This window comes from Lytechinus variegatus, chromosome 9 (assembly GCF_018143015.1).
Source record: "Lytechinus variegatus isolate NC3 chromosome 9, Lvar_3.0, whole genome shotgun sequence".
Taxonomy (NCBI): domain Eukaryota; kingdom Metazoa; phylum Echinodermata; class Echinoidea; order Temnopleuroida; family Toxopneustidae; genus Lytechinus; species Lytechinus variegatus.
In genome coordinates, this window is record NC_054748.1 from 17054727 (window position 1) to 17081394 (window position 26668).

The following is a 26668-nucleotide window of genomic DNA, read 5'->3' on the forward strand; positions in this document are numbered from 1 at the left end:
AAATGTTCTTTCTTTCAACAAACACGCACGATCACAACATTAATACCTGGAATAATTCAATTTGTAATCTCCATTTACAAACAGATCTGAGAGTTGCTAGTAACTAAAAGTCGTAGCGGAGTGTAGTTTTCTTATCTGTGCGCGTTCTCGCATAGGGCGAAATGCGGTCGAGACCTGGGCCCCACTGCATATGCAGGGCTTGACTTCAGCAACCAAAAATGAGAGTAGGGACTGGTAAAGTAAAGTACTTGGCATTTTACCTGTCTAAGCAAACTTGTACACTCGTATTCAATTCACATTTAATTATTTACTTTATCAAGCCAACTTTAAGCAAAATACTTACTAACAAGCATTAAGATGTCAGTCTTAGCCACAAAGTGCAATTTAACAACGATGGTTAGGCAATTTACTAAAAGATCGTTGAAAAGTGTTCTACGATCATTGCTATTAGGCTTTGTGTTCTGGGCCCCTGGTTAACTTTCTTGTCTCTTCCAAATATCTCAGCAATTAAAGAGAAATTCAAGTAGTTGCAGTAAACACTGATTTCATGAGAAAGTCTGTAAAACAAGGCTTGTCAGTATATCATCAAGGATATAGATCTGGTATGGTTACACTAACTGAACTTTGTGAATCTTGAAATCTACGCTGAAAATGTTCACACCGAAGATCCCCAACACAGATAAGCGCACGTGGCACAATGTATAATTATTGCTTAGAGCGTCGGACCCGACGCTCTACCCGAATCCTGTGCTTATTTGCTCATTTCTCAGCAATTACACAATTTCTTCCAGAATCCTTTGGCACATGCGTTTTATTTATACAAACAGACACTTTGGTGGTCATTTCATTGGATTCTCTACGAACTCATTTTGATATCGTTACCAAAACTAGCATTTACCTTCAATTTACGGTGAAGTATTTTCCTCTGATTTACATTGTCCCATCTCAAGTGAGATACGTTAATTTCCCTTCTGTGCATGTCTATTATTCAACTTCAGTTTGATTTTCAGACAAATGAGAATATTGCCACCATGAAAATATACATGTAACTCAATTCAGCCTCTTGGAATAATGTCAGAATTATGACACTTAGAACAGCGAAATTGTGCGATAATGACACTTCCTGAAGTCAGTATAGCTAATGCATGATAAAGCATGATAAAAGAAAAGTTGGAAAAATGCTAATGTCTTTTTAAAAGATCCTGCTCTTGTTAATGTGACTTGTAAAGAGCCGAATTCACTCTGTAAAGTGCCAAAGGCACAGAAAGAGGTACATGTAATAATGATAATACCAACATGCTTACATACATGTACATGTAGCTCATATCACTGCCTGGGCGTTGTGGCGTGCGCCTGTAATCCAAGCTGTGGGGAAGTTACAAATTGATGCAGAGGTTCGAGCCCTGGTCACGTCTTTCGGATGGTGACGTAAAAGGTCGGTCCCAGACGTAAATAATCATATCTGATTGATACACGTCTGACAAAACTCAAATACACACACATATCACTGCCAAATGTGTCCCTATGCACTTAATTGGATATTATTACCCTGGCTTTAGCACCGCAGCCTTTTACAGCGAGGTGGCATTTCAAGGAATAAATTCCTGCCAGGTACCCATTTACCTCACCTTTGTCGAGTGCAGCACAATGTGGATAAATGTCATGCCAAAGGAAATTACGCCATGGCTGGGATTTGAACCCTTGACCCTAATCTACTGGGTCACAATGCCCCACAATATAAAGCTATGAACGCTTTAAAGGTATTGTTCAACTTTGTGAGCAGCCGATTTAAAAAATTCTCAAACCAAGATGAAACATGTGTACAAGTGCATGTATTAGAACTAATAAACCCTGAAAACAACCATTATTGAGAATGAAAAGCTAAAACTACAAGGCAAACCCTGATTTTGTAAATAGGTGTCTTATAGACGCCTAAATAGTACACATAAGTGTATGGGATGAAATTAGGATGGTGTTTCCGGTCACTTTATATTTCAATTTTTGAAGCACTGAATAATTATTTTCGAATGCAATTTTTTCTGGGCTTCATTTTTGTAACATATCACAGACACAGGTGACAAGTGTGACCTTCTAGCTCAGATTTTTTTAAAGTCAAACCAATGTTAACCAATCACTTTAACCCTGGAATGATTAAAACAAGAATACATTAACACAACACTGGCAGTTCAGGGGCCTTTGCTTTTCATTTATGGCCAAATTTGAATATAATGCTGCATAAATTAGCATAACTAATACAATCCAAATCCAAATGAAATTAATAGATTTACTGAAATTTGGCTATTCAAACCAGAGAGATTGTCATTTTCCACCATCATGAACATTTTTTTGTCAAGATCATGCATTCTGCAGCTGAGATGATCAGGGCAGGGGGATAATACCCACATCCCCCCCCTCTCGACTGACGAGAATATCAGCCAGTCAGGGCCCCAACTTATAAATAATTACAATTGGTCTCATCAATTTCAACCGTATGGAAATCCATCTATACCATAATTTTTTCAACAGGAAATTCGCACAATCTCCTCAGCAAAAAAAAAAAAGCAAATCACACTGAATCTTCAAGAGAACGAATGTCATATCTAAAAAGCTTTTTGAACAAATTTGCATTTTTGATGTTGACGTTGCTGGCCCTCCATAGTTGTGATTACTCTGATCAATAGCAACTCTTTCTAAGACGGTGCCCAGGAATATAAGTTATAATCAAAAGCCTCAATGACATCATAATACAACACAAACATTAACATTCCAATAAATTACATCATGAAACATACAGTCATGTAATTCATTGACTATCTGAAACATAATCACCACAGAGTGGATACCAAGATCCGCAATAAATACAATGATTGATTGAGCGTGACTATGCACATATGTTTGGCCATTGCCATTGATTTTAGTGATTGACTGCAAACCTTTTTGTGTAGCAGGCCCAATCATTTGATCGGGCTCAAGGTGAATGGTATTATAGTTGCTGCATCCTTTCCTATCGATTAGCACATGAAATTGTAAGGTTTAAGCATCACGCATGTATCTGAACTGGTGGGCTGTCATAAAGCTGTCCGTGAATTATGAGCGACTTTACGAATGACTGGTGATCCTTTCTTAAGAACAATATCAAGACTAATACGCGCAGTCACATTTCCCCTACAGCCGCCGGACGGCAATTCAAAAACAGTTGTTTGAACATTTATCACACCAGCTACATATGGGTGGTTTGAATTAAAGAAGATAAAACGGCTGTTTTTCACTCGCGGAATGGTGGCCGTAGAGGAAAATGTGACTGAGGTATAGCGAAAACCAGGGGCCCGTTGCAGAAAGAGTTGCAATCAATCGCAACTCGAAAAATCATGCGCAACTTGATTTTCAACCAATCAACAGCGCGCATTTGGGACTTGCGTTTGAACGCAACTCTTTCTGCAACGGACCACAGATGTGTATAACCTACCATGAGAAAGGATCACCAGTCATTCATGAAGTCGCTTGCAACTCAAGGACAGCTTTGCCCAAAAGGACGCGAGTTTCATTTCAGATTCAGTTTGTGTTTTCACGGTGCAAGTTGTCGATATTAATTACAAAAGCCTCCCTCGGCAGTCCGGATTTTTACAAAGACATTTGATTTCTTTTCCAGGGACACACCCCACCTCGTACATGTAATCCCAGTTCAGCTCACTTCCGGCTCTGATGAACCTATGAGAAAAAGGCAAGGGAGAAAAAAAAAGGATAAAATAAAATCACTCCAAATCATTTAGTAGTATAGGGTCTAGTTTATTACAGGTGAGACTACAAATTGAAATGAAATAATATAAAATAACTCCAAAGTATTTAGTAGTATAGGGTCTGGCTTATAACAGGTGAGACTACATGTACAAGTACACATTGTGGATGCGGAGCCACCGCCTAAAAACTTCTGTCTTGCTTCAGACATAGTTTTGGTTGACAAATATTGCAGCTTCTCATATGATAAACCTGCACCACATTGAAGTAGATAAATAGACAATCTAATAAAGCAAGACAAGTGAGCATAGGCTGCTTTGCAAAAAAGATTTAATGGATGAAAACAAACAGAACAGCTGCCATAGTTCTGTAAATTTAGAATGTTAGATAATTTCTCAATAAATGCTAAATAAATGTGTTTTTATACACTTCCTAAACTTTTGATATGATATGTTGTGAAATATGTTGCGATATTCCTAAGGTTTTTCGACAGATTATTCCATGAAACGGGGAAGTTGTCAGATTTGATAACTTGTCGGATGAAAAATGAAGATGAAACACTCGCTAGGTTAATTTGAAATAAATGACAATACTCACTGAGCTGCAAAGAAAGCTACCCATGGAAATCGCAGATCATGTGAATCGACAAAGACATTCTGGACAAATAGATTAGGTCTGCAGCTATGCTGTAAGATAAAATGAACAAATCAATAATAAGCATTGCCATAAAACGCATCAAAAAAAAATCTTTGCATATCGGACAAATAAATTAGGTCTGCAGCTATTAAAGATAAAACAAAGAAACCAACACTACTACTTATTACATATTTCATCCTTTCAAACATCACAATAAATTTATCAAATAACATTGAACACACACTTTGGTCTAATTGATATTGAATATCTCCAATTCTATTGTTCGTATTCCTATGCAGTCATTCGATACTTGGTCCAATCTTCATTTTGGAAAAATTCCTACTTACTTTATATTTGGTCTGTAATCGATGCTTGGTTAAATCTTCAGTTGGTCTTATAATTTACATGTACTTATTTGGTCTAATCTTCACTTAGTCTATTTCCTCTTGAGCATATTGTTATTTGGTCATTTCATATTTGGTCCAACAATCACTTGGTCTACTACCCTCTACGGCTAATAGTTATTTGGTCTAATTGACATATGGTCCAATCATCACCAGGTCTACAACCAATACATAAATACGACTCATGGAAGTCTTACATTGAGATATCTGCCAAGGTTTCCCATGTACTTAGCATCCATCACATAGCAATGGGTTTCACCATACAGACTTCTCAAGCTGGGATGAGATGATTTCCTTTCTGAAAAAGATAATAACATACAAAAAAATCTTAATAAATAAACTAATCATTACGTAAAATGCATCTGGGGCAAATTACAGTCTTGCCAACATTTGAAATGAAGCAAACTTAACCAGTTATTGCGAGGGAGCAGAGCAAGCGAGGGTGAGTGGATGTGGGAGTGGGGTGTTTCCCCTCCCTCCCATGGTAGAAAGCTTTTGCATTTCTGGAACTACAATTGTGCAATCTGGTGCATACATGCACCTTGAGAGAAAATTCAACCTCAAGAGTTTTTCTATCTGGGTGTGTTATGACTTGTTAAACCAGGGGAGCGTTTCATGAAAGGATTTGTCAGATGACTCTTTCGATAAGTCTTGTTTTATCCACCATTTATCATAACAGTGCCTTCCCAGCCTATCAAAATCAAGGAAAGTTGTCAGATCTGACAAATTGTTGGACAAAAATATTGATGAAACGCTCCCAAGAATACAGAAATTGATTCATACTTTTAAAAAAAATAAAAATATCAATAATTGACACACTATGCGAGTATAGATAGCCAAATGTCTCAAAATCCCCAAATCTGACAGATCAGTTGCTTTTGGGGGGAAATAAAAACTTTAAAAACTGGGCAATTCAGTTAAAAACTAAACGGTTGGCAACATTGCAGTTTAAACCTGCTTGTACATCCAATCCCCATTTATTTGGTAATTCAAGTGTATCCCCATTTTCTCGACAGGATGTTGGTAAAACCATCCCAACTTGGTGCAAACCTTGTCCCCACATACTCAAATTGTCGTATTGTAGAGCTAGATCTAAACAGAATTGAAAATGTGACCTTTTCGTAAGTTTAGAAGTGCAATCTGACATAATTTCACTTCATCTTCCATTCAAATTAGGATGATTTCTGACTAAATGCTACATTCAAAGTCTAATTTCATAGCAGTGTGACATAAATTTGGGGAATATTCTAGTAATTTAGGGGGCATTTTTTTAGTTATTTCTTAATTTCATTTTTTTCTTCAAATGTTATTACTCAGCCCTCATTACACTTATTCTTTTTTTTAATGTAATTTTAATCATTGACTAGCAGAATTTGAATCAGTTTTTAGTGGTATTTGGGATATTTGTCAATTTCAATTTCCTTTATATATTGATCACACAAACCAGTTAAACACTTGTTATAAAAATACAACAAAAAAAACCCAACAAATAAAATTCCCTCTCTACATGCAACTCTCACCATCTTTTTCCTCCTCCTCCTTCTTCTGTGTCTGTGTCGTTTCCAATGAGTTTCCAGGACTACCCATGTAACGTTGTCTCATCCGAGAGTTTGTCGATTTCCTCGCTCTTGGCCCTGTCACTTCTGACAAAAACAAAACAATAAACACTGGAGATTAACCTAACTCAAGGTCAAAGTAGAGGTCAAAAGGTCATGACCTTTTAAAATGCCAATACTTTGATCTGAAACATTTTTTAAATTCCTCTCTGAATTTTCATTTAAATGGTACCAGTTTTGTGGTAATTGGTCGACTCTTTACGACGCAATGGCAATTTGAAAGTTGGCGGTCAGACCAATTTTGGTCAAAAAGAGAAAAAGGGGGTTGTAGCGCGAGAACCAACGGGCCGGTTTTGTTTTGTGCATGGCCCATGTAAAAATTTCATGTGTACCAAATTTCGACAAATTCTGAGAACATGAGGTGCAAAATTGCATATTCATTGGGAGAATTGGCAATTTTGGCATGGAATGGCCCCATTATTTACCAAATTTTCTTATCATTTAAAAGAAATTTATCATATTGTCCGAAAGCTTGTGAATTTCTCTACAACTTTGCTGGGAACATCTCCCTTCAAACTGTTGCAGCAAAAAGTAATAGCGAGTTGAATTGAGCAAATCCATTTTGTTTACACCTCCTGGGGGTGTTTCACAAAGATTAAGTACGACTTAGAGTCGCACTCAAATGTCTATTTGCGTGCGGTATAAAAGGCATGACCGCATTGGTCAGATCATGCGAAGAGGACGCGCACTACTGCGTATTGACCAATAAGATTGCACGTTGCATATCTTGTATGCATCAGTATTTAAGCGCGCCTTGAGTCATACTTAAATCTTTGTGTAACACCCCCCTGCTCCCTCCCTAATATAATTCAGCACAGAGGGGTTCATGGCCTTTCACACAAAGGCCCGTATTCTGAAGTCTTGTTTAATCTAAACTCATCTTTAAAGTTGTGGATTAAGTACATGTATGGAGAGCAAACTGTGACATAATTCACTAACAGTAGAGATTTAATAATTTAGCTCGTTTGACTCTCAAATCATTCTCAATTTTCTAGAAAGTATGAACAAGGTAACTGTCTTCACCATTGAAGAATCAGGAAAGAGCACAGTAAACATAACAAGAAATGTAATTCAAAGTTTTGAAACTGCTGGCTTTCCATAATTTTAGCTGAGAGTTAGACCATGGCCTAAGTTATACCCGACTTTAGAATACGGTCCAAAGAGTTGATGATTCCCACTTACTAGGTTTGGGAGGTTTCTTGTCCTTATATTCCCCGTTGAAGTCCTCATCCTTGGTTTGATTACCACTTACTAGGTTTGATTACCACTTACTAGGTTTGATTACCACTTACTAGGTTTGATTACCACTTACTAGGTTTGATTACCACTTACTAGGTTTGATTACCACTTACTAGGTTTGATTACCACTTACTAGGTTTGATTACCACTTACTAGGTTTGATTACCACTTACTAGGTTTGATTACCACTTACTAGGTTTGATTACCACTTACTAGGTTTGATTACCACTTACTAGGTTTCATTACCACTTACTAGGTTTGATTACCACTTACTAGGTTTGATTACCACTTACTAGGTTTGATTACCACTTACTAGGTTTGATTACCACTTACTAGGTTTGATTACCACTTACTAGGTTTGATTCCCACTTACTAGGTTTGATTACCACTTACTAGGTTTGATTACCACTTACTAGGTTTGATTACCACTTACTAGGTTCGATTACCACTTACTAGGTTTGATTACCACTTACTAGGTTTGATTCCCACTTACTAGGTTTGATTACCACTTACTAGGTTTCATTACCACTTACTAGGTTTCATTACCACTTACTAGGTTTGATTACCACTTACTAGGTTCGATTACCACTTACTAGGTTTGATTACCACTTACTAGGTTGGATTACCACTTACTAGGTTTGATTACCACTTACTAGGTTCGATTACCACTTACTAGGTTGGATTACCACTTATTAGGTTTGATTACCACTTATTAGGATTGATTACCACTTATTAGGTTTGATTACCACTTACTAGGCTTGGGAGGTTTCTTGTCCTTATCGTCCTCATCCTTGGTCTCTTCTAAACCAAGTTCACTCAGCGACTTGGAAACACTGCCCTCTCGCCTCAAATCCGTTTCCATGGCAACTTTCTTATCATCCTCCTCTTCCTTCGTTGATGACAATCCTTGCACTCCTACTATTTTGATGTCGTCATCGTTGTTGCTTCCTGATGATGGTGTGGTTTCTCTTTTACTATCTTCTGATTTTGAAGATGGGAATGTTAAATGGATTAGAGTTTAAAATATTTTCTGTCTTTATATTTTCATTAACATATACAAGCCATAATATACAAAATGAAATAAAAGATACCTGAAAATCAATTTCTGGTATAGAAATCTAATTTCATTAGGAAATGGTTGGAAGCAATTCATAATGCTAGAATTCTCATTTAGAACAACAAAGCTTAAAAGTTTAATTCAGACTAGCTCAAATTTCATTACCAAATGCTTTTCTTGGTGTAGCTAACACAAGAAACAACATTTGGAACCACACTATTAATGGACAGGCATTTTTCAGGGATTTTCTTATCTTTATTTGCTCATATATTTTTCTGAAATATCATTGGGCAGATATTCATTTATAGGTTTTATAATTCTGTATAAGTTTTGTTCAATTCTGTAAACATTTGTTTTACTTGTTACCATTATAAGAGTTCATTTATATTTTAAGCAGACCTTTTACATCAGAGTTGATCTTTGAATTGCACTTAAATCTTTGTAGAACATCCAACCCCTCCACACCCCCCCCCCCCCCCCCCCCCCCCCGGTTCCATTGAACCATTGCCATATTGTGTAGATACATGTACCTTCACTGTTGACTCCTGACGCTTGTCGATTTCTAGCCTGCCTCCGTTGTCTAAACGCCTCCACCTGTTTTTGGTCCAGAACCTCTTTGCAAAGGCTTGGGTCGTAACCGTACTTCAGCAATGCCGCTTTCTGACTCTCCGGTGTCGACACTGATGACCCCACCCCAGGGGTAGATCGGGGAGGGGTCGCATCCTTCTTCGCGTTGGGACTGGCTAGAGATACAGACCTACTCAAAAACAAACGATTGAAAATACGATGACGTTCTCACTTCAAGTTCGGTGATCAAGAAAGAAACAATCCAAACGTGACTGGGAAGCTTGAGATTTGATCTATTCATTTTGATGTTTGTAAATAAAACACACCAAAAACCATCAAAGCAGCAATACATAGTAAATAAATCAAAATGAGTAGATTTAAATACAACAAAATATAAGGATAAATCGGAACTGAGGTGTAATATAGTCACATCTACCTTTACTAATACTAGGTAAATGAAAAGGGCTAAGTACAAGTCATGCTTCTATGATAGGCAAGCTAGCCACTGTGCCTTTGTTTTGATATGTATTTATAAGCATTTAACAAACTAAGTATACAAAAATGGAGAGGGACAAAACAAAAAGCTTTATAGCAATTAACATGTAGGGAAGCCAGTTGGAATTGATCAGAGGGCTTAGAAATCACCTAGAATAAAATATTTTGTACACAAAAATGCAAACACTATGGCCTGAAAATAAATAGCCAGAGCCTGAATTCGGGCTTTTCCCTGAAAACTGGCATCCCTGAACATGGTTCAACATATTTTCTAAAGTGACTGAATGTATAATCAATCGTGAAATTTTTTTACAATCAATCGCTAAACTTTGTGACACAGGGTCCTGCTCTTCTACAAAGTGAACTGCAACATGTACTTCTACTATAAGTGCTTCTACTCCTGAATTCGGGCTTTTCCCTGAAAACTGGCATCCCTGAACATAGTACAACATAGTTTTTCTAAAGTGACTGAATGTATAAACAATCGTGACATTTTTTTACAATCAATCACTAAACTTTGTGACATGGGATCCTGCTCTTCTACAAAATGAACTGCAACATGTACTTCTACTGTAAGTGCTTCTACTACTGAATTCGGGCTTTTCCCTGAAAACTGGCATCCCTGAACATAGTACAACATATTTTCTAAAGTGACAGAATGTATAAACAATCGTGAAATTTTTTTACAATCAATCACTAAACTTTGTGACACAGGGTCCTGCTCTTCTACAAAATGAACTGCAACTTCTACTTCTACTACAAGTGCTTCTACTACTTCGATATTACTGCTGCTCCTAATAGTACTACTCCTACCAGTACTATAACTACTTTGACAATGGCTGCAGAAGAATAATTCAAAATAATCAAGATGAAAAACAAAAAACAGTGATGATGATAATGATGATGGGGATGAAAATGAACATAGCAGTAATGTTTTCATGCAAAGCACTGCCCAAACATTGCAATGGGGAAGGGGCATTAAGCAAAAAAAAAGAAATGTTAGTATTCATGCAAGATGCATAATCATTACTGCTTTAGCCTTCGTTAGTAAAAAAAAACACAATCTTAGCGCTCTGTAAATAAAAGCATATATCGATTACTTCACCTTATTTCAATTTATTCAACACAATCAACGCATTAAATCTGCATGAACCTTTGCTTCAGACCACCGGCCCTCTCTTACAGAGATTTACAACTGATCTAATCAACCTGAACTGTATGGAAATCCAACAATGTCAAAAAATTTTCTATAGGAAATTTGCACAATGTCCCTTGTAAGAAAAGAGAAGCACCGTGAATTTTCAAGAAAACGATAAATGTATGACTTTACATCATATCTACAAAATATTTTGAATAAACATGCATTTCAGATGTTGACGTTGCTGGCTTTCCATAGTTTTATTTGATTGGATGAATTGCAACTCTTTGTAAGACAGGCCCCAGAAGATTCAATACAGCATTTGAGAATTTGAGCCTTCATAGTAAAGGGTCATGATAAGCCAGTTTGTGATTTTAAGTCAAGCATGAACAGGACCCTGTCTTACAAAGAGTTGCGATTGTTCTGATCAACCTTAAAGGGGAATGAAACCTTTGGAATGAGTAGGCTTGTGTTGAAACAGAAAATCAAAGAATAACAATAAAGAAAGTTTGAGAAAAATTGGACAAACAATGAGAAAGTTATGAGCATATGAATATTGCAATCACTAATGCTATGGAGATCCTCTAATTGGCAATGCGACAAGGATGTGTGATGTCACATGTGAACAACTTTCTCTATGATGGACTATAAAATACCCCCAAAATGTCTCTTTTTGCTTTTTCTTATGGTGATACAAACTTTTATCCGTGATGTATTCTTTAAAAATCTGTATTCCTCTCCTATAGAAAGAATACATGATCTACTGATAGATGTGATAAAAGAGGCAATTTAAGTGAAATATATACTAGTGTAATGGGGAGAGTTGTTCATCAGTGACATCACACATCTTTGCCGCATTGCCAATGTGAGGATCTCCATAGCATTAGTGATCGCAATATTCAAATGCTCATAACCTTCTCATTATTTGTCCGATTTTTCTCAAACTTTCGTTGATCTGTTTCTTTGATTTTTCTGCTTTCACACAAGCTATCTTGTTCTAAAGGTTTCATTCTCCTTCAACTATGAAAAGCCAGCAACGTCCACATCGAAAATGCATGTTTTTTAAAAATGTTTTCTAGATTATGAAGTATACTCATCAATTCATTGTTTTCTTGACAGTTTGGTGCATTCGCCTTTGGTTTACAAACAACATGTTGCAAATTTCCTGTAGAAAAAATTATGACACTGATGGATTTCCAAAGAGTTACAATTAATTGGATCAATCGTAACTCGCTGTAAGACGGGGCCCTGAATGATGTTAGTCATTGGCCGTAAAATGGAATAGTGCATTTTTTAATCACAGAGATGAGCATGATCATTGATATGTTATCTTAGAGGACAAGTCCATCCCAACAAAAACTTGATTTGAATAAAAACAGAAAAATTCAACACGCATAACTCTGAAAATTTCATCAAAATCAGATGTAAAATAAGTTATATTTTAAAGTTTCGCTTCCTTTCATAAAACAGTTATATGCACATCTCGGTCGGTATGCAAATGAGGGAACTGATGAAATCACTCACTATTTCTTTTGTATTTTATTATAAAAAATATTAAATATTTTGATTTTCTCGTCATTGTCATGTGAAATGAAGTTTCCTCCCACCCTGAACATGTGGAATTCCATTATTTTAACATTTTGTGCTTCATGCAAAGAGGTCCTAACCGTCAAATTCGTAAAAATTGAAATTTTGTGTAATACAAACAATAAAAAACAAAAGAAATAGTGAGTGAGTGACATCATCGACTCTCATTTGGAAGTAACTGGCTCGTTCATATAACTATTTTGTTAAAAATAAGCGAAACTTTGAAATGTCATAACTTTCTTATTTTACATCCAATTTTGATGAAATTTTCAGCATTGCGCTCGTCTGATTTGTCTCTATTGATTCAAATTAACATTTTTCTGAGGTGGACTTGACGTTTAAAAATGCTTATTGTATTAAAAAATAACAACAAAGTGTTCAGTCATGTCTGGTATTTGGCGATGGGCCAAATATTAGTCAAATTAAGATGATTTGCCTATTAAATATATTGAAGGTACAGTAAAAGCAATTTTCAATTTTCTGAGAAAATGATACATTGTATTTCATTATTTTTACCATACGAAAAGCAGGAAAGCTGCTCGCATATGACGTCACAAATCAAATAATCAAAATCCTAATATTTTTCTCATTCACTGATTGATTTTTCTAAAACCATTATTTTAACCAATATTTATTACTTTTTTTTCTGCTACATGTATTTTTACAATAAACCTTTTGTCAGGGTAACCTTCCCCTTTTATAACATGGGAGCAAGTGTCATTGAACCGGTCCATGCACTAGTTTCTTTGGAAGAGTTGAATATTGCAGATTGGAATACCAGGCGGGTGTTTCATAAAGCTGTTCATAAGTTAAGAGCGACTTTAAGAACAACTGGGGATCTTATGCGCAAAGCCCTTGCCAATGAACGTTTTTGTGTATACCATTTACCACAAGAAATATCACCAGTCGTTCTTAAAGTTGCTCTTAACTTACGAACAGCTTTATGAAACAGCCCCCTAGCAAGCTTATAAAACATGATGTTTTAAAAAAAATGAATTGAGGACTTTCACGGAACCAATTGGACAAAAAGGAAGGTCATTCTCAAAGAGTTGCTCTTGAGCTAATTACATAAGTGGCTTATGATTACAACTGAGGTGGGCGGGGCACACAGATGTTAGTAATTCAATCACTAACCATTGACTTTGATCTGTGCTCTCAGATTGTCTTCGTAAGACCAGCCGAGTTCCACCGGATGACTCCCTTTAAAAACACCATACAAGAATGAAATGTGAATAGCATGCAAGAATATGAAGTACAGTGTGTATAAAAAAAGGTTACACTTTATATACTATAAAATGATACACTGTATATTTGCAGTAGCTGGAAGCTTTTCTTCATTCAAATATTGGTATCTATAGGTCTCTGACTGACTAAAAATCCCCCCAAAAAAGAAGAGAGAGCGAGAGAGAAAGAAATGTACGGCAGTCTGTTTGTTTCTTGCCTTTTCACATTACACATCGTGAAAATCATAATTTTTGTGCGAACCGATTTCTACGAACTGTATAAAAATTGGCAGTGCTAACTTTAGCGTAACATTCTGTCAATTTCATTTGATAATTGAGACCAAAGCCAAAAAATATATAGAGTACATCAATGCATGAAAGAATTTATCACCAAGTTGTATTGTTAGCAATTTATTTAAAGTGTAAACTTTTTATTGATACACACTGTCGTATACACCAGTAAGGAAGTTAGTTAAAATCAAATGCACTGTGTAGACATGTAGACCCAGACAAAGCAAAGTTAGTTTGGACTGCTCAAAGATACTAAAAGAGGTATTTCACAAAGACACAAGTATGAGTTATACTCACACTTAAATGCAGACGCGTATATGATATGCAAAACACAATCTTATTGGTCAATACACAGCAGTGCACTTCCTCTTGACATGATCTGTCATGGCTTTTGATACGGTCATGCCTTTTAATACTGCACGCAACTAGGCATCTTAAAGGGATGGTCCGGGCTGAAATTTTTTATAGCTTAATAAATAGAGTAGAATTCACTGAGCAAATGCCGAAAATTTCATCAAAATCGGATAAAAAAGAACAAAGTTATTGAATTTTAAAATTGAGCAATATTTTGTGAAAACAGTCGTCATGAATGTTCATTAGGTGGGCTGATGATGTCACATCTCCACTTGTTCTTTTGTATTTTATTATACTAAATTAGGTTTATTCAATTTTTTTCCTCCAAGAGCGAGAGCAATTGGATTGACTACTGATTTAGTGGATTAGATATTTATTGCTGCAACTTATTTCATTATAAGGGAGACATATTATTCACACAAGTATGAAATAATGAAAAAAAAATATGATTTTATGTAATAACATAAAACAGAAAGTGGGGATGTGACATCATCAGCCCACAAAATATTGCTAAACTTTAAACTTCAGTAACTTTAATTATTTGTTATCCAATTTTGATGAAATTTTTGGCATTTTGCTCTGTGAACTCTACTTTATGTATTCTCTTGTTACCCCCAAAGTTTCCAAAACCTGGGGTGAAAGATCATTTGTTTACTCATCCTCTAATAGACTGTGGGATGGTCGCTAAAATTGTGACTTTCCGTGGGGCAGCAAATACAACCACGGTTCTTGGACATGATAATATGTAAAATATTATGGGTGAATACATGCACAATGTTGCCATCGGTAAATTTTGCTCCTGACCTCAAAATTAAAATAATATGCGAAATCGTACCATTGATTCGACTGGAAATTCCGCCATTCACCCCGTGTGTTAAGGACTTCCGTGAACGCGCGCGATGCAGCAAAGGCTTAAATTTGTTCTAGCTCTTTACTTGAAAGGAATTTACTGGCCCTCTTTCCTTGGGTAAGACGTGCATGTAGCATATATTTGCTAGTGATAAATCACCATTTTCGCTGTCAAAACACGACGAAGACGACGACATCTTATCCGCCATCGTATATTCTGTATATAACGTATAACATGTACAGCGAATAAAAAAAAATAAACGCGAACGAGGTTACATGCATTGTGCACGCTTGCGCGCGTTGGCGGAAGTCCTTAACACACGGGGTGAATGGCGGAATTTCCAGTCGAGTCAATGGTACGATTTTGCATATCATTATTTTAATTTTGAGGTCAGGAGCAGAATTTACCGATGGCAACATTGTGCATGTATTCACTCATAATATTTTACATATTATCATGTCCAAGAACAGTGGTTGTATTTGCCGCCCCACGGAAATGAAAAACTAGAGACATTTTCCTTGTCCATCCCACAGTCTATAAGCTATGGAATAGCCTCCCTCAAAACATCAAACAGTGCTTGACCTCTGAAACTTTCAAACATTACCTCAAAACATTTCTGTTCAATTCTTCTTAATTTCTTTTATAATTTCCTAAAAAGCGCCTTGAGCACTCTACAGAGTGGATTTGGCACGATATAAGTCTAATTATTATTATTAAATATTTTCAGCCCGGACCATCCCTTTAAAGTGCGACTCTAAGTCATACTTAAATCTTTGTGAAACACTCCCCCAGGTGTGGGCAATTATCCAAGTACTTCCTCCCACTTCGTCTTTCAAGGCTCTGTCACATTGTACCGTGCAAGCCTTGCAGGTGAGTTGTGGGTGATTACCCGCAACTCACCCGCAACATAGACTAAAGCATGTTTAAAACTTTTCTGCGTGCACATCAGACTTGCGTGCGCTTCTGCGGGCAACTGCGTGCCAGATGCGGTCAATGCGGGTGACATGTGAGTAGCAAAAATAGTCAACCGCAAGGTTTGCATGGAACTATGTGACAGGGCCGTTAAGAATGGAATTATCTTCTTTCTTGTTTTAAAGTTCAACAATGAGGGTGATGAATTAGATGTTAGAAACAAAATGAGAGATTTTGACGGTGCGAAGTTATAAGCATCATTGACATGGATAGCAATAAGAATAAGGGTGTGTTCAATGTCAGTTTCAAAATTCAAACAGCAACTTGAATCACGATTGAAAAAACGATTACAAAACGCAGATATAATGAAAAATAGAGGGTGTGTGTAATGTCCTCCATTCCTGGTCGTAAAAGTAAACGTCTTTCAAATCATGATTCGGAGGAAAATTTTTCGCAAAAAAGATGTGTTTGTAAACGCGATCAGCTCGGATTGTACGACCTGCAAACTCACGGATGTGACATTGAATACAATTGACTTTTGAAACGTCTTTAAATCTGCTCTCGCAGTAGAATTGACCATTCTTTGTGATGGGTCATATTGCACACTAACGCAGTGCTAACGAAAGACAAATAATCAGCTGTATATTTCAACACTGGACAGTGCACCGCTGATCGTGTTTGTGTTCTGTGTTTTGTAATTGAGTTTTCAATCATGATTCATGCTGCTGTTTAAACTTGAAGATCATCATTGAACACACACTAAGCGTGTTATTTCTCATGGCACTTCAGACTCCCAAATTTCCTCTATTCATGACTCGTGCACTCCCAATCCTTTGAGGGCATATCAACTTTTAATATATGACTGGCCATCTGAAAACCAACAATAAGTCTCCAGGGAGGGTTCTGTATAGTCAAAATAGTAATTTGGTCTTGAAAATGCACTTACAAAAAAATTACTTATATCTGAAAGAGTAGATTTTTCTTCTTTCTACTGTCAAATTTTGAAGTTGTAAAGTTGAATTAAAATAAGATACAAGAGTTTCTTTGACATCCTTTTTGTGGACTGCTTGAAATTTTCATTAAAGGGGAAGTTCACCCTGAAGAAAACTTTCTTGTAAAAATAGCAGAAAAAATAGTAAAAAATATTGGTGAAGGTTTGAGGAAAATCCGTTAAAGAGTAAGAAAGTTATTAGAGTTCAAAGCTTTGGATTTGTGACGTCATAAACGAGCGGCTGTCCCATGTGTTATGTAATATAAAATGCATAAATTTCAAATTTTGTATGGTTCCTGATGACTTAATTTTGTTTTCTTTTCATGATCGGGTGTGAAACGATTTGTCTATTGATATACAAAAGTTACAGTGAAAACCATTTTCAATTTTCTGAGAAAATGACATTTCATTGATTTTTTACCATTCGCTATGTAGGAATGCTGCTCGCATATGACGTCACAAATCAAATAATTGAAATTCTAATAACTTTTTAATTATTTGATGAATTTTTCCCAAACCTTCGGCAATATTTTTCATTAATTTTTCTGCTATTTTTACAATAAACTTTTTGTCAGGGTGAACTTCCCCTTTAAGATTGCACAATGTGCCCACCTCATTTTCTCCTTATTTCTGAAGCTCAAATTGAATATTGTTCTGCACTCAGTCAAGTACTTATTTGGGTCAATGTGGATCAAATTTGACTTGCGTAGCTATATCATTTTAAAGCTTAGGATGTGACTTTTTCAAGCTAAATAAACATCTCAAAATTCATTTTGGGCAACTTATCATTGGTTTGGGGGAAGGTCTTACTTACAAGGGGGATGGGGGTTGGTCAGACATACAAATTTATGGAATTACTATAGAATAAAAATATTCGGGAAATTAATTTGTCCTCCTAAATATGCAATCAAAAATATAACTTACATGATATTAGTCACAATATTTCGGCAAGCTCTTCCGCTTGACCACAAGCATATGAACCCCATTGAATCTCAAAAGAACTAGTAAAAATAAAATATAACGAACAAAGTGATTGATGCATTGATACTTACTTTTGATTGGTTGAATCCTTGGTATTAGCCTTAGATGAAGGGTTGATGATGTCAGCAGAATCGTCACTAGACAGTTCTGATTGAGCTGTATTGAAGTCTTCATCTGAAGAACTTTGAGTTCTGAGAAAAGAAAACAAAATATCATCTTTCATTTTCTTTTTTTTGCTTCCTCTTCCTCATCCTCTTCCACTTTCTCCTCCTTCCTTCTTCCTCCTCCTCCTCCTCCTCCTCCCCCTCCTCCTCCTCCTCCCCCTCCTCCTCCCCCCCTCCTCCCCCTCCTCCTCCCCTCCTCCCCTCCTCCTCCCCTCCTCCTCCCCCCCTCCTCCTCCCCCTCCTCCCCCTCCTCCTCTCCCTCCTCCTCTCCCTCCTCCTCCTCCTCCTCCCCTCCTCATCCCCCTCCTCCTCCTTCTTCTTCTTCTCCTTTTTCTTCTTCTTCCTTCTCCTTCTTCTTCTTCCTCTTCTTCTACTTGCTCTTCTACTTGCTCTTCTCCTTATTATTCTTCTTCACTTCCTCCTCTTTCTTCTTGCCTTTCTTCTTCTCCTTCATGTTTTACCTCTTCATGACACGCAAACAGCAGCCCCTATTCCTCAATACCTCCAACAAAGTCCAGTCCTTTTACAGTCGAGGCAGGGCAGTTAGATCTTAATGCCCTTATTCTTAAGCACATTTTAACATGAGCTAATAAAAAAGGCTGATGAATTGAATCTGTGATGCTAAAAAATACAAACATCTGGCTCTCAATCGTAAAGCCACAACTTTTAATAGACTAGAGTTTAAATTTAACATTATTTCAGGGCCCAGTAACATAAAGCTTAGCGATTGATCACACAGTCGATTTTTAAGATTGATCATACACAATAATCAATGCAACCAATCATAGAAATCAGCCCCACTATCAATCCTAAAGCTTCAAACAACAGGGCCCGGGAAACAGCGCTACTCACTTCTGATTAGAGTCATCTGAATCCTTGTCGGACAGGTCATTGTCGATTGGATCCTCGACGTCGCTCTCATAACCTTCCTTCTTGGCCTCTACATTCTCTACAAGTGGACGAGAATAGAATACACATGTGACGTTTAAATCTTCTACAGTCTATGTCGACTGTTACCAAATCAAATCGATTTCTGAGCTTAGTACTGGTCCCAAGAAATTAGACTGAAGCAGATTTAGCTGTATACTACAAATCTGAAATGACTGTAATTCTTAAACAACTGTCCCAAAGTGCAGAAGAAAAAGCTGTATACAACCAACCATATTGCAACCCCAAACCTAACCCTACATCTTAGCCCAGAGCAATTGTTGCAGGAGGAAATAATGTGTCACCGGAATATTATACCCAAAATAACAATTTTTAACTCAAATTTTGACTCAGTTGGACAGGATGTCTGTGGTCCCAAGAATCATCTGTATACTACAAATCTGTAGTGACTGTTTTTTATTTTTGTAGAATCCTCCAAAGTGCAAAAGGAAGAAAAAGCTGGAATTTTCACAGGAACTTACCAATGAAGTCTAACTCGGCGAAATACTCATCCCCGTGTTCTTTTCCTTTCCGATTTGCCTCTTCCTCATTCCATATCTGACCAGCGTACGTACAAACAAACATGCCTTTGGGTATGTCGTCTAAGCATCGTATACCCCATCCCCTAGAGGGGGGAGGTGTGGTGAAAGGAAGAGCAAGAGAAAACAAAAACAAAAATAATATTTCTTAATAGGCATATCATCTCCATGCATGCATCTTACTCCCCATCCATTGGTAGAGAAAGGAGGGGGAGGAGGTGTGATAAAAGTAAGAGCAAGAGAAGAAGCTAATATACAGTGCGTATAAAAAAAAATGGGACAGATTTGAAAAGTCTATAAAATTTTAGATTCAAATTATTATTTCTATATTTTGGTGTTAATAGGTGCTCTAAGGTCTGGTCTTTCAAATGCTATTAAAAAAAATAGTTTCGTTCATGCTTGAGCGAACACGGGACGTTTTTGTTGGGGGTTCAAAAAGAGGCTTGCGCCAGAATTGCAGAATATGAGTAATATGATGATCGGACTTCTTGCTTATTAGCAGACTTCCTCTTAACCTTTTCATTATCTTTGCCATAATTTTCAAATCATGCGGTCAAAATTCATTTTCAGATCTATTTATTTGCTTGAATTATTCTGTTATTTCTTTTAATATGCTCTCTGTTAGCTTTGAATATTCCTTCTTCAAGCTAAAATTATTTTTTTTCAACCGAATTATGGGAGAGCATGGATTTTTTTTATTCAAATCCTTTCATTATGTGCTACAAAGATTATGGTGCCTTTTGAACAAAGCCACACAGATGGGTGGGCGCTCGGGTTGCTCCCCCCCCCCAATTAAAAAGATCATGACTAAAAAAAAGAGGACAGGAAATAAAAGGACAGATAGAAAGTAAAATATGATATTATCTTCTGAATATTATATGTCAAAATCTATCACAAAATTTGATATTGTAATTAAAAAAGTGGGAATATTTGCGTGCTCACTTCGCTCGCTCACAACTTTTTAATACATTTTACCCGATCTGCCATATCTAGCTCCTTCAAAATTGACTCAATACACCATTGTCATTGAAAGACATGAATCCCTTCCTGTGTTTCCTGTCAAGCAATTAAACTTGGTCAAGGAATTAATGACCCATTGAAAAATAGATTCATGTCTTTTAAAGGTACATAACATTATTTGTTTCACATAATAAAACGATTTTAATAATCACAAGTTTTCCCAATTAATCATTCAAATCTTCTTGCTTGGGTTGACAAAAAAAATCTTCTTTTCTCAGTTACTTATGAAGGAAAATTAAAAGGTAAGAGAAGATTAAATGAAACAAGTGGAATGCCTCTGGCCGTCTCACCTGCATCACGCGGTTCAATATAGCAGCAGTGCTGACTTTGAATACTACTCTAACTCGCACAAGATGTTCAGTGATACATGGTTACTCTTATGTCCACTTTTTATGAACTAGACCAATAAACTTACAGAGATATGATGGTTATTCAACAAAAAACCCAACACGGCCAAAGTTCATTGACCTTACATGACCTTTGACCTTGATCATGTGACCTGAAACTCGAACAGGATGTTCAGTGATACTTGATTACTCTTATGTACAAGTTTCATGAATCAGATCCATAAACTTTCAAAGTTATGATGGTAATTCAACAGATACACCCAATTCGGCCAAAGTTCATTGACCTTTGACCTTGGTCATGTGACCTGAAACGCGCACAGGATGTTCAGTGATACTTGATTACTCTAATGTCCAAGTTTAATGAACTAGATCAATAAACTTTCAAAGTTATGATGGTAATTCAACAGATACCCCCGATTCGGCCAAAGTTCATTGACCCTAAATGACCTTTGACCTTAATCATGAGACCTGAAACTTGCACAAAATTTTCAGTGATGCTTGATTACTATTATGTCCAAGTTTCATGAATCAGTTCCATAAACTTTCAAAGTTATGATGGGAATTCAACATATATCCCCAATTCGGCCAAAGTTCATTGACCCTAAATGACCTTTGACCTTGGTCATGTGACGTGAAACTCATGCAGGATGTTCAGTGATACTTGATTAACCTTATGGCCAAGTTTTATTAACTAGGTCCATATACTTTCTAAGTTATGACATCATTTCAAAAACTTAACCTCAGGTTAAGATTTGATGTTGACGCCGCCGCCGCCGCCGCTGCCGTCGCCGCCGCCGTCAGAAAAGCGGCGCCTATAGTCTCACTTTGCTTCGCAGGTGAGACAAAAACTAAATAATTCAATTAAATAAATAACTTTGTAAATGAAATTTGAGAGCATAATTCGAAAATTGTGGCACAGATAATGAAAAGGTCAAGAGGAAGTCTCCTGATTAGCAAGAAGTCTGATCATTGTATTACACATATTCTGCAATTCTGGCACAAGCCTCTTTTTGAACCCCCAACAAAAATGTCCTGTGTTCGCTCAAGCATGAATAAAATTTATTTTTTTAAATTGCATTTCAAAGATAAGACCTTAGAGCATCTATTAACACCAAAATATAGACATCATTATTTGAAACAAAAATTTTATAGACTTCAAATCTGTCCCGTATTTTTTGATACGCACTGTATAATAACATTCCTTTGGGTACAAGCAACGTATACCCCATCCCCTAGAGGGGGTAAGTGTGGTGAAAGAAAAAGCAAGAGAAGCAGGTAAAAGGGAGGCAACAGAAGCATATAAAAAAAAAACATACCTTACAAGTTACATACTGAATTACATGCATGTCCTTTAAAATATTTCTGAATTACATGCATGTCCTTTAAAATATTTCAAAATTCAATTTGTTTTAACATACTGAATTACATGCATGTCCTTTAAAATATTTTAAAATTCAATTTGTTTTAACAATAGCAGATAATCATGATCTTCAAACGTGGGACCATTTTATGAAAGTCATCAGCACTGACATGTTTACTTTCTCTGACAGTTACCATAGTAACAGAAAGAGGTCAGTGCCTCTCGGCCAATCAAAACCAAGGATTTAATTGAAATTGTCGGCACTAACAATTTAGACAACTTTTACGAGGCACCACCATGTGTTCTTAAATCATTGGTTCATCTTTGTTTATCCTTATGTTCTTGGAGCAGAAAAATTGGAATAATCATAATATTACAGTTAACTACATAAACTTATAATGAAGACTTGATAATCATTACTCATCTTGCCATCATCCGGAAAGGACTACGATTTCTTTTGAAACACTTTGGCCCATAATCTGATCGTATGGATAGTCATTGTTACATAAATCACTAACAGTAGAGATATCATACTTAAGCTCACCTGGCTCTCAAATCATTCATGATTGTCTAGGAAGTATAGATAGATGATTGTCTTCACCATCAATGAATCAGGAAAGAGCACAGTAAACACAAGAAACATACAACTTATTATAAATTTTGGTACTTTTGGCTTCCCATACTACAACTTTAAACCTGAGTTAAAGTTAAACCTGACTTCCGAATAAGGGCCTTTGAAATCTCGTAATTTTTATTTTTAATCTTCAAAGCCTATATTAAGCCTTAACAACCCCCCACCTAAATGTGTAAGAGATCATCCTTACCTGTCATAGGTCTTAAAGACTTGTAATCTCAGTGAAACCTGAGTTAAAGTTAAACCTGACTTCAGAATAAGGGCCTTTGAAATCTCATTATTTTTATTTTTAATCTTCAAAGCCTATATTAAGCCTTAACAACCCCCCCCCCCTCACCTAAATGTGTAAGAGATCATCCTTACCTGTCATAGGTCTTAAAGACTTGTAATCTCAGTGAAAGCCCGTTCTGTACAACCTTATTCTCACAGCGATTTGAACATTTGCAATTATCATTGCATTCGAATATCCTTCAGTAATGAAAAAAGAGATAAGATAAACAGTGCATGTATTAAGTTCTTCACTGAGTGAAACATAAGTACTTGCTTGAGTGGTAGATAAGTGATAGATACAGGTATGTACATGTACTTGACTAAGTGGTAGATAAGTACTTGACTGAGTGGTAGATAAGGACTTGACTGAGCGGTAGTTACATACTTGAATGAGTGGTAGATATGAACTCGACTGAGTGGATGATAAGTATGTGATTGAGTAGTAGATAAGTATTTGATTGAGTTGAACAAATGTACTTGAATAAGTAGCAGATAAATACCTTATTGAGTAGAATGAAATTGCCTGAGTGGAAAATACACACTCTATTGAGTTTTAGATAAGTAATTTACTCAGTGGTAGATAGTACTCGAATGAGTGGTAGAAAATTAGTTGACCGAGTTGTACTGCGTGAGTGATACATGTTTGTAAGTACTTGCCTGAGTGGTAGAGAAGTACTTGACTGAGATGTAGATACGCTCTTGATTGCATGGTAGAGTTCTTTACTAAGTGGTAGATAAGTGCTTCACTCAGGGGTATATAAGTACCTTATTTTTTGTTATATAAGTACTTGACTGAGATGTACATGTAGATACGTTCTTGGTTGCATGGTAGAGTACTTTACTAAGTGGTAGGTAAGTGCTTCACTCAGGGGTATATAAGTACCTTATTTGGTGTTATATAAGTACTTGACTGAGATGTACATGTAGATATGTTCTTGGTTGCATGGTAGAGTACTTTACTAAGTGGTAGATAAGTGCTTCACTCAGTCCTATTTAAGTAACTTATTTAGTGTTACATACATGTATATAAGTACTTGACTGAGTGGTAGATAAGTACTTCACTCAGTCCTATATAAGTACCTTATTTAGTGTTACATACATGTGTATAAGTACTTTACTAAAGTGGTAGATAAGTACTTCACTCAGTCCTATATAAGTACCTTATTTAGTGTTACATACATGTATATAAGTACTTGACTGAGTGGTAGATAAGTACTTCACTCAGTCCTATATAAGTACCTTATTTACATGTAGTCTCACATGTACATAAATTAATTACTTAACTGATTGGTACATAAGTACTTGACTTAGTGGCAGATTGACTTACCCTGTTTGGACTTGATCTTTGAGTAGTCTGTTCTTGTATCCAACATCCGGCTTAGGCTTGCCATCCCGTGTCCACGCTGATGATGAAATTGTCAACTGCCTACAGGCGCACTTACTAGCATCCTACAAACAAACAAAAAATACAATTACAATAGCCATCCCAAAACCAACAATATGATTGAAATGATATGCACAATTCATTTTTTTATTTAATTTATTTAATTTAATTTATTTCACATTAAAAACCATTACACACAATTACATACGAAAGAAATTACTCCATATATACTTGGATAGCTTGTCAAAATTAATCAACAATAACATGGTCAATGTACAATGTACAATTTATGTGTAGGCCTATGGTTTAAATGACCATGTGGAAAGCAAAAGGAATTCAGCTGAAATAATTAGTGGTGTATCCATTTGATTCACGCCAATCACAAATCCATTCAGTTTCTCATCTACTCATAGATGACTGGAAAATAGAGAAAAATAAATATGAAATTTTCTGCAAAGTTGACAGGTTTTAGTCCAAATGTTGACCTTTGAACTTGAAAAGTTTAAAAGCTCACTGATCTCACTGTGCGATCATCAGTACAATCACATCATATTCAAGAAGAATGGATCTCTGTTGACCTATGACCCCTACGAAGGTATGAATGTCACTGCACTTACTGAACAATCATCGGTACAATCACAACATTCTAGAAAGTTTGGATCTCTGTTGACCTTTGACCCCTATAAAGTCGTGAATGTAATTGTACTTAACAGAACAATCACTGGTACATTCACTGTGTTGACATTTGATCCGACCCCTATAAAGCTATAAAGGTCATTGCACTTACTGAACAATCATCGGTACATTCACAGCATACGAGGAAGTTTGGATCTGTGTTGACCTTTGACCCCCTCAAGACCGCCTGACGCTCCGTCATGTATTTCAGGGGAGGTGGCTCATCGGTATCGTACTCATTCACACACTACATTGTAAGATTAAAAAAAAAATCACATTAATGGCCCCATAACATTAAGCTTTGCGTATGATCGAGAGGTTGTTTTCTAAAATCGATTGCATTGATTATTATGTATGATCAATCATAAAAAAATCAGCTTTACCATCAATCACTGCTCTTTATGTTACTGGGTCCACAGTTAACAATTAATCCGATGTACCAACATGTTTAGAATATTATTATAACGGAGTACATGTATTATCGCTTTGTCATGGATAAACACATATTTTTCTTTTTTTAACCAACATTGAAGGCTTGTAAGTATTAAGTGGCATTGAATTAACAGGAATATCAACATACAGGAGAATAATTGCAATGGCTTCCTGTTTCATTCATTTCATTTGATCTCAAAGCAAATACATTCAATGGTATACGTGTACATAAAAGAAAAATATGAACATAAATACAAAGAATATGGGGGGGGGCAGTAGAGGTCACTGACCTTTCAAAATCTGGGTTCTACGCACCATTATAAATAAATCATACAAAGTACAATGTAATATAAAGAGTAAGATGAGGGGGCAAATGTGCAATAATAAATCATGACAATACATACTGTACATTTAAGATTCCATTCCTTAGATTTTCGCGTGGGCAAGGATTATAAAATAAGCAAACTGTTAGGCAAGGTGGAGTACTCACAGACACAGGAACTTTCTCGACACCATTCGACAGGTCAGGAAGCTCCATGTAATAGAAACGACTATTCTGTCTGGTATTCCGCTGTTTGAAACTGATGTGGACATGTGACGCAAAGGTGAATCGATCTATAGATAACACTTCCGATTTGGTTTCTCTTACTGTGGTAATAATAAGGAAAACAGAGCAAGTAGCACACTGTCAATGCATAGTTAATTACAATACATGTCATTTGTTAAGCAATTTATATAAGTCAGCACACTAGTTTTTGTATAAACCTCAACACCAGTGGGCCCGTAACACAAGTTTAGCAATCATAGTAGAACATTTTCTTAAGATTGATTACATTGGCC

At 36.4% G+C, this 26668-nt stretch overlaps 1 protein-coding gene across 3 annotated transcripts in view; it reads right to left on the reverse strand.

Moving 5' to 3' along the window:
- Positions 1-2083: 2083 nt before the first annotated feature.
- LOC121421092 (histone-lysine N-methyltransferase eggless-like) overlaps positions 2084-26668 on the reverse strand; it is a 76220-nt gene continuing 51635 nt past the window's right edge. The window contains exons 17-30 of one of the 3 annotated variants that reach the window (XM_041615707.1): positions 26319-26476; positions 25509-25643; positions 24665-24786; positions 23431-23535; positions 19650-19792; positions 19093-19189; positions 18148-18267; positions 13609-13674; positions 9218-9444; positions 8384-8608; positions 6296-6418; positions 4973-5073; positions 4333-4421; positions 2084-3708 (exon numbers count right to left, since the gene is read on the reverse strand). In XM_041615707.1, coding sequence (XP_041471641.1) covers positions 3591-3708; positions 4333-4421; positions 4973-5073; positions 6296-6418; positions 8384-8608; positions 9218-9444; positions 13609-13674; positions 18148-18267; positions 19093-19189; positions 19650-19792; positions 23431-23535; positions 24665-24786; positions 25509-25643; positions 26319-26476 — 1829 coding nt within the window. In that variant the 3' untranslated portion in view covers positions 2084-3590. Of the gene's footprint in view, positions 3709-4332; positions 4422-4972; positions 5074-6295; positions 6419-8383; positions 8612-9217; positions 9445-13608; positions 13675-18147; positions 18268-19092; positions 19190-19649; positions 19793-23430; positions 23536-24664; positions 24787-25508; positions 25644-26318; positions 26477-26668 lie in introns of all 3 variants that reach the window. The other 2 variants (XM_041615706.1, XM_041615708.1) reach the window with 2 other exon arrangements.